Raw genomic sequence first — 9,489 nt, forward strand, 5'->3', positions numbered from 1 at the left:
TAGTAATTCTTTGGAATTTGCAGGACATATTATGCCAAATTGCTGATTGAAGAAATCATACCAGTTTGCTCAGGTATCAAAGGTTTAAATAACTGTGAAAGGTGTGTGAAAGCAGCACGAGAAAAAATTATTTGCTCCAGGTTTCAAAGGGTTAAAAGAAAAAACAAAACAAACACGAAAACAACTTTTAATTACTCTAAAACTTAAAAAAAAAAAAAGAAACGTCATCACACTTCCGTTTTTGTCTTCATGGGTAATGTAGTTCTTGACGCTTATTGGTCCAAAACGCAACGCGCGGAACTTCGTGAGGGCTTCCCGTCCCGTCCACTGTCAACAACCGGTTCAGGATTACCTCTTCAGTTTTTGCCACAGGTTTTTAATTTATTTACCTAACTCGGCTAACGGTGTTTCTAACGTTACATATGCAGACTCGTCCTTCTTCTTTGTTGGTGTTGTGGCCATGGACGGACGCTGTGCTGTTGAGACTTGGGCAGAGTTCGGCGTTTCCGGACCATCATGCTCACCGAGAGTCAAGCGTGGTTTTGGGACAAATGTGCTCCTATGTACCGGCAGCGACGAGGTCTATGTGTTCACCCAGGAGAGAAAACTCACGGTAAGTAACCTATATTTATTAGGCGTCATAACTACACCGCAAAGCTAAATAACTGCTAAGCTAACTGTGTAACTACATTTACTATGTGTTGTGTTGTTGCAGGCTGTCCTCCAGTTCCCTGGTCCTGTGAGTGACCTGGTTGAGAGTCATGACAAACAGCTCCTCTATGTAGCCTGTAGGACTGGAGTTTATTGTGTCAGTTTACAAGTTCTGCTGTCCAGGTATGAACCTTCATGCAGGTGGTCCAATTGTATTGTAGATCAACAGTTAGTTCCTGTTAGTGCCTCTTACTTATGTGACCTTTTACCTCTGCAGAGCTCAAAGCTCCCCGGCTGATGCATCCTCCAATCCAGCTGAGCTAAAAGTCTCCTCCGAGTCTCTGGTTGTTGCAGAAGAAGGTGTGTCATCACTGCTTCACGTCAACTCTGTACTCCTGACTCTCACCCATAGAGACACAACCTGGATGTTGACTCTGTACCAATCCTCAAATTATGAGATGCTCACCTCATCCACAGTGGTCTCAGGACTTGTTCACAATGACACAGAGAGACAAACGGGAAGGAGAAGGAGGCCTGTGCTGATTTGTGTCTACTGTAGTGATGCAACACCAACATCAGAGGCAACTTTAAGTGACGACCACTTCCACCTCGAGCCGGTCCTCTTCAAACTTCTGTTTGGAGTAGATGCCGCCCTTGCCAAATCCCCTGTTATCCTCTGTGGCCTGCCTGATGGGTGCCTGTATTTCTTCCCCCTGCGTCTCCCAGGGTCACAGCTCAGAGTCCTGCACAGCCTTGAGCAGCCAATTGTATTTGTCGGAGCATCTGACGTCGTGGAAACGGGTCTACAAAATGCACAGTGTTTGGTGGCATTGGGTGAACTAGGGAGAGTGGTGCTGATCAGAATGGACAAGGGAGGGGACAGCAGAACTAGTTTTATTGAGGGGTGTGTGCCGGGGCCTGTGATGTGTGGCTGTGTGGATAAAAGCTGTCTTTACTACAGCACTGGGTCAGACCTGCTGGTACTGGATCTATCAGAGGGATCATCTGGGAGAGAAGGCCAAGAGAGGAATGAGGAGACAACTAGTAAGACCGACGCCGCCCTCCAAAGCCCCACCAGTTTAAATGTGTGTAGAGTGGTCGCCTTGGCTGAGCCTACATGCAACACTGCAGGTAAGCAGGCCTAGCATTAAAGTGTTGACTTTAAAAATGACAACGTGCAACAGTTTCTCCCTGTCAGCCATTGCTTTGAGTTCACACAACGACTATACACGGTGGACATATGTGACAGTGGATTCTTAAGTCTCTGTTTTTGTTCTAACTTTGGACATTGCCCTCAAACCAGGTGAGGTTCAGCTGCTGGGGCTGTCTGTCAGAGGGCAGCTCCATAAGATTACCTTGCCTGTGGGTCGAGAGGATGCAAGATTGTCCAAGGTGCCGTCCACACAGGCCGGCCGCAGCATCAGGGACCTCCTGTCTGCTATCGGGGACGTCTGTGAAAGGTACACCCAGTACAGAAGACATTTATTCTAGTTAAGGCTACAATTGGTAACTTTTATAAAAATAACTTTTTGGCATATTTGCTGAAACTGTCACTATATCCTGACAGTAGTGCATGTTACAAATAATCTTTTCCTCCTCCTGCTTTCAGTGCTCCTAATGGCATTTGAGTCTTTCGCCATTTTCAAAACATTTTAGCCAAAATGATATACTGCCCACTGGCCAGATTGAGCTTTCTAATTTTACAGCTAAACAGTGCACTAAAATATGTTCCTAAAAACATTTTAGGCGTGAAATAAATAATGTAGTGACAAAATCTTGATTTATATTTAATCAGTAGGGGTGTGCCATATCATCTAATTCACGCTAATACCTTATTATTTTTAATATCATATGAAAAATTCATGTTGTGATACTCGGGATATTTCGACTTGCCAACATATTAATGTCATACTGTTACCCACGGCAACAACAAGCATAGCTGAAAGCGAAAATATTACTGACTCCGTGGTAGTTCCCAGAAGAGGAGCTGCTTTAGTAATGTTGAATAAACTGTGGCATCATTAGGTCCCGGACTTCTCAGATTCTTGTAGCGATTTACCACTCAGAGGGAACTCATTCAGCAGTTCCTCTGGCAACAGCACAGCGTCTCTCAATCCTCTCTTGCGATTTACATACAGGAGTTGGTGACGTCAAGTGATTTTGTCATAAAAATTTGGTAATGTACACCTACGTGACGCTTGTGACTCGACAAAAAACTACATATATGTGAATGTGCGATAGTTCTGGCAGTATAACAGCCTGTCACAGGTTACAGCGTGATGATTAGTGGAGAAATGGCAGAGCATAAAGGTCCAGGTGGGAAAACACCTTTATTTTTATTTACCTTTATTTTTTTATTTAGTTGAACTATTAATATTGTATACAGAATCTGAATCTCACTCTGAGTTACTGGTGTTGTTCACAAACTAAAGAAATGACAAATTATTTTAGGTTTGTTTTTTTTTTTGTTTGTTTTTTTTTTTTACAGAATATTTAAAGGTAAACTGTTACGGTGACATGTGAAACTGTGTCACTTATTTTGCAGCTGTTCTGAATTCTTATAATAGTATAATAATAAATTATAATAATAATAATAATAGTAGAATATATATATATATTTTTTTTTACTAATTTTCGTATTGGCAATAATATTGTTATTGCAAAAATACCCTGAAATATTGTGATATTATTTTAGGCCCATACCGACCACCCCTGTTGATCAGCGCTGCCCAGTTTGACAGTTTGACCAAAGTTGATGAGCAGTGATTGACCTGATTGAGAGCTGCGTTTTGAGACTCCTCGACTCTGATTGGTTGTTGGCATTCATGTGCAGCGGATTATTTTAAATGTAATTAGAAGTAGTAGGAGGCAGAGGAACATGACTTTTATTCACAGATTATCTGTCTCGTTTAGTGCTGTGTGAATATAGTGACAGTTTCTGCAAATATAAGAAAATATATATTTTTTTAAGTTACAAATTACAGCTTTAATATCATCTGTTGACACAGATATATTTTCCATCCTTTCCTTTAGAGCATCGTTGCTGAAAACTGCCATCAAATCCAAAAACCACATCCTGAGGCACCTCAATCAGGTGCTAAACATCAGCTTCTTGCTGATAGCCAGTACAAACAGTGAAGAGCATCTTCCCATCCAGGAGAAGCCCATCAGATGCCATGGCATAACCAGCTGGAACAGATTGCTCCAAAAAGACTCCCTGAACCTGACATGTGTCCTGGATAACTCAAGTCCTTATGTTTTAGAACAAGGCTGGACGCTGAGCGTTGCTGTATTCCCTCTGTCCTATCCTCCCACTGCAGGGGGGGGAAGCTCCTCCACAAATTTTTTATTCCCGTTCCACAATCTCCATCCAGGGGAGAAGTTAGAGGTGTCGCTGCCTCTAGCAGCTGCAGGTGACACATCCTTCCCCGTGACAGTGAGCTGCTCACTCATCTTCTCACTCACAGCTCTCCTGGGAGAGGAGGCTGCAGACCTACCTGGGCTGCAGAGTAGTTGCATCAGTTTGCCCTTGAACACATTGACAGTGGATTGGTTGCACGCCTTGCAGGTGAACAGTCCCATAGCCACCCATCAAAAGGCCACGTCTCAATCCAGCAACACAACAGATACCATCCAAGCTTTTATCAGATCAAACCGGATTAGGTGTGGTGGACGAGGGGAGGGAGGAGAGAGTGCTTCAAAGCCTGAGCGAGAGCAATATTCAGCAAGTTTACGGGTGTTGTCAGAGTTACTGAGGGATACGCTGGTGTTGAAAAGCTCAGATTTGGATGTGCAGGGGCCAAATGTGGCTCCTCAAAATGTCTGCCTTTCTCTGCTGGAGTGGCTGTTCTGTGAAGGTTGTGGAGGAGTGAAGATGGGACATCAAAGAGACAATATTACACTCAGCACCTCAGTGGTCCATGCTCGAGCTCCAAATGGACACACTGTCAAACTGACTGCAAAAGAGGTAAAGAATGATCTAATGTCAGATTGGTAGTTTATTTTATCTTTGATTATTTGACGAAAACAGATGAGAGTTGTTTCTTTGTTGTCCAGGTGAATGTAGGGGAGGAGAGCATGAGGAAGGAGGAGTCCCTGGCCACAGTGGAGGTTCAGGTTGAGAGCTTGTCTATTGCAGCAGTGTGTGGACTGCACCATGCTGTGCTGCGCCGGATACAGGTACAAACACTGACTACCTGCTTCTCCAGCATTTTCAGAGAAACTTGAATGTTGTCCAACATGTTTGTTATGCTTGACTTCAGAAATGAAATGATATTATACTTCATATCCCAATCATAGTGACCAGAATCATTATATGAAATGTGAATCAATGTTAAAGAGAGCCTGTCTTTGAAATACTTGCTTTAGTGTCTGTGTCACTATTGATGGGGACAACGGACTAGTAGCATTACTGGGTTTGCATGGCCACTCTGTTAATGGCCCGTACACATGCCCCGTTTTCTGGGCCCTCAAATCCATTACGTGTGGAAGACGCACTCAAAAGCGAAAGTGACACCGTCTCAACTCCCAGGTGTTCCAAAGGGCCTTTAAAGTTCAACTTTTGGTTCAACTTTTGCAACACACACTGCATGTCATGTGATGAGGAACAACCAATCACAGCTGGCAGACATCTTTCCTTTCTTTGAAAACTATCAGTCCAAGGTCAATATGGAGGAGAAGTTGATCATGTTATCGCAGGGATACCCAAAGCTTTACATCTGATCAGCAGATAAGTAAGATTAGAGTTAGATGGAGTAGAGTAAGATAACTTTTCTCGTAAGTAGACCATGATACAGTGCTGGCTATAGTTGCTTGGCAACTTCAGACACAGCCTGCCTCTGCTCTTGAAAGTTGGGGCACCCAGCGTCACCCAGTGTTTTCCAGGCAGTTAAAGAGTAACGTAACGTAAGTAATGCAACACAGCCCCAACAAAAGAACAGCAAAATAAACCCAAGTTTCATGCTGTACCCTACGAGTTTTTCAAAGTGCGGTAACCAAATCCATCTTTAATGATAATTAAAATTTGATACAGTAATGCTAACCGTCGGGAATTGTACCGTGGCTTATCTTGAAACCTGTAAGTTTCATCCTTACTTGACACTCTGGGTGTAACGGTACGATCTGGATCAATATAGCGAATTCAGTGATCATTGATTCAGTATCACCAATACAAAGAGAAAACAGATACATATTGTCATCTTTAAGATATGCCTTTATTTTGAAATTCCCATGGCATGTTTCTGTCATCAGTTCTTTCCAAACACTTCCCTGTCCTAAACATTCAGGCAGTGCTATCGGCCTAGCACCAGACAGATAATGGTAAGCAGCCAAGAAGAGACAAAAAGGATATTAGTTGATATCGTCTCATGACGATCGCAGGCCCCTGAATTCGATCGGATCAAAATTGTACTGTGGCAGAACGTTGCGATATCAGCAAATATCACATTGTTGTCTAAAGACTTCATTTAATAACGTATCCTGAAGAAACTAGTGATTTACACGCCTAGTTGACACAGATGTTATGGATGTTTTTGATGAAGTACAATCCAGATCAAGGTTGATATTTCTTGTCTTCCTTGTCTCTTATTGCAAACTCAGCTGTCATCGCTTATGGAAAACTGCTGCAATCTCAGTCTCAAGTGCACACTACAGCATTAGTCACACAATCAAACTTTTATTATTTTCAGACTAACAACTACAGCAGACTCTCCCAGACAGACGTGACTCAGATGGTCTCACCAGGCTTGATAATTATGTGTGTCCCTACTTTTAAATGCAGACACAACAATTTAATCAAAATTACTTCAGACTGTCTGCTCTGTTCCCTCACTCAGACTCTGTTGCAGAGGGCTCCTGAGAGGGCTGCTTCCACAAAGACAGTCCAGAGTTTAGGTTTAAGACAAGCACTGCAACGAGCCGAGGTAAGACCTACGTCTACTAACAGTTATTCTTATCACCTAATCATCCAACGCCATGTTATGCTATTACAGTGACCGGCACATTCTACCCAAAACATTCACGAGACCACAGAGATGCACCCAATAGCTTGTCAGAATTGTCTCTGTTGTGTTTAAATCTAAAGTATGTTGATATATTCTTGAGCTCTTTGCTTTCTTTCCTTCCTTCTCATCTCAGCACCTGCAACGGCAGATTGACCAAAGTCGAATCTCGGGGGCCTTCGGCGTAGGCGTGTCCACAGGGCAGACGGACCGATCTCTTCTCAGTGTTTACCGGGTGCTCAGAGAAAACCCTCTCCTCATAATTTAGCACTTTTTCCGTCCGAGCCCACGCAGCTGCCCTTGGCCGTGTCCGGTGTTATATAACATGTCTTTGCAGCCGATGCATGAAAAATAATGTCCATAACTGTCATTGTTATTGTGAATGTGCTTTTACATCACTGTAAATGACTGTTACCATTTTATATTTTACACAAAGAAGAATTTGTGACTTATTATTTGCCATCATTATATTGTACATATTGTACATGCTGTAAAAAGTAATGATCACCCTATTTTTTGTGAGTGAACTGAAGGTGACAGAGGAGCACAGATGGAGTAAAAATATCTGCAATCACACTCCAAATGGGAAAACTGTGACCTATAGCCTGCTGAAGGTCGCTGGTTCACGGTCTGCTGAAGTGTCAGACATGTAGGAGTAACAGTGACACTCGACCTGACGTCTTGTGTAATTTTGTGTAATAGTTGTTCTTGAAGGTGGTGCTGGAGACAAGTGTACGCACATGTTCTGGGTTTTTTTCCTGAGCAGAGGTTTGTCTAAGGAAAGGATTCAAATGTTCTTCAGCACAGCACCAATTAAGTTTTGAGGGATTAAAGCTAGAGTGACATACCTGAGAAAACTGACTGGACATTGAAGACTGGATAGACATCATAATTATTTTAGGGATTGAACCCGCAGCGTTCTAGTGATGGATAACCTCCCTAAAACCTAAAACCTCTGGACTGCTGTGTGTCTGTGCAATAAGACAAGAGGGTAAAAGGTTAGGGTGGGTGAGAGAGGATTTAGTCTGTGCCAGTGAGGTTATCACGTAGAAACCTAACATCACCTCCAGAGGGCCCTACAGTAATTGTAGTCACATTGCATGACCCCTCTCAACCTTGATGTGCCTGAGACATGCAGCAGTTTCTACTTTAATGGTCCTGTTCTTGTAACATCAGGAACGACTACTTTAATCACAGAAACAGCAACACCTTCTCGCATCAAGGTGTAAACTGCGTAAGCTGCTGGTCTCCACATGTCCGAAGCAGCAGCAGGTCCTGGCATGTGGAGTGTCAGACCAGAGTGATGTTTGCTTCCTGTACAGATGCTGACCCCTGATGCTTGTAGGGCTCGTACATGGCAGATAACTGTGGACCCTTGAAACAGTAATGAATCTCGGCAGTCGCAGACAATGAAGAGGAAATTCCTCCTCTGCTCCAAATGACAAATACCAGTGGACCCTGGAAACCTCAGCAGCAATGAATCAGCACTATCAGATGAAGGAGATGGGGTGATTTACAAGAAAAAAAACTCCTCCTCTGCTTCAACAGTAGCTAATCTGTTTTCACAGTCCTCAACAAAGATGAAACATGACTTTAACAATATATCAATAGACCCTGGAATCCTCTGCAGACAATTCTCTGGACCAGCAGATGCTGACCTGAGGATACTCCTCAAAGCCCTGTTGGGAAACACCTGCAGTGTTTCCTCCGAGGGATGAAGAAGAAGAAACTCCTCTGCTGCAGAGGAGCTAAAGATTCTGCCTCTTTACAGATCTCTAAATGCCACAGACACAGCATCAGCAATAATATATAGTAAGACAGTTTAACAGCAGGCTCCATTGCTACCTATATGTACCTTTACATGTAATATATTGTATAGAATCTGCTGATAATTTTTACTGAGACGTGAGAAGTAGACGTTGTGCTTTGGATTCACTGTGACTGTTGGGCACTGGTTCTCCTTTTTTGGCTTGTGACCCCATAAATGAAGGAATGTCTCTTTATGACCCCTAATCGCAGGATGTATTCCCTTAAGTTCAACCAAAGAGTGTTTTTTCCCTCTTAGACTGTTACTCAACTCTCAACATGGAGGTGTGTGAGCTGGTGGCGAGAAGCTGACGGAGCTAACAGCATGAATAGTGTTAACAGTGGTAACAGTATTGACAGTCCTAATGGTGTTAACCAGGGAGGGGACCAGGGCATGGGTGTTACTCTTCGCTACCTTGCTACCTGCCCAAATGGGACCTCTGTGGCTGAAAAATTAAGCCAACACACAAGTGCCAAAAACTGCAGTTCCACTAATGGCCACTCGAGGCTGACTGCAGACGCAGGTTGCACCCCATCGACTCTCATGTTAAAATGCACAACTTTACAGCAGAAATAAACATGTTTACAGCCTGGGAGGTTATTGGCCTCTCTGTCAGATCCACCCCTCGCTCCTTCACAGTGCTACTTTGGTCACTTCTGGCTCCAAAAATCCAAGATGGCGATAGTCGAAATGCCAAACTCAATGCTTTGAAACAGGAGTCCACAAACCAGTGGGTGATTTCATGGTAGCTACGTCCATTGTCTCTACAGGCTATGGTCCTGCCACTTATGTCAGTGGTTGCTGCTATGTTAATGCTCTGAATGTTAGAACCGTTAAGCTTCTAGTGGTGTTGTTTACCTGCAGTCAAAGATATAACACAAGCATTTACATTCTTGTGTGTTGTGAATTATTGACATCTGGAGGGCTTGCACATCAAGGTTGAAAAAAATCATACATTGTTGTCTTTTAGTTCTGGTCCAGTTCATGTTCATACTGGCTTTTTACAAACAAACCAAGAGGAGGAAACATGAA

At 43.2% G+C, this 9,489-nt stretch overlaps 1 protein-coding gene across 1 annotated transcript; it reads left to right on the forward strand.

The window, feature by feature from the left end:
* Positions 1–315: 315 nt before the first annotated feature.
* On the forward strand, positions 316–7,967 carry faap100 (FA core complex associated protein 100). Its single transcript, XM_049563208.1, has 8 exons — positions 316–613; positions 716–834; positions 929–1,782; positions 1,955–2,111; positions 3,685–4,618; positions 4,708–4,830; positions 6,486–6,572; positions 6,787–7,967. Exons 1-8 carry the CDS (start codon positions 461–463, stop codon positions 6,916–6,918), a joined length of 2,559 nt encoding a protein of 852 aa, XP_049419165.1. The 5' UTR covers positions 316–460; the 3' UTR covers positions 6,919–7,967.
* Positions 7,968–9,489: the final 1,522 nt, after the last annotated feature.

This window comes from Epinephelus fuscoguttatus, linkage group LG20 (genome assembly GCF_011397635.1).
Source record: "Epinephelus fuscoguttatus linkage group LG20, E.fuscoguttatus.final_Chr_v1".
Taxonomy (NCBI): Eukaryota; Metazoa; Chordata; class Actinopteri; order Perciformes; family Serranidae; genus Epinephelus; species Epinephelus fuscoguttatus.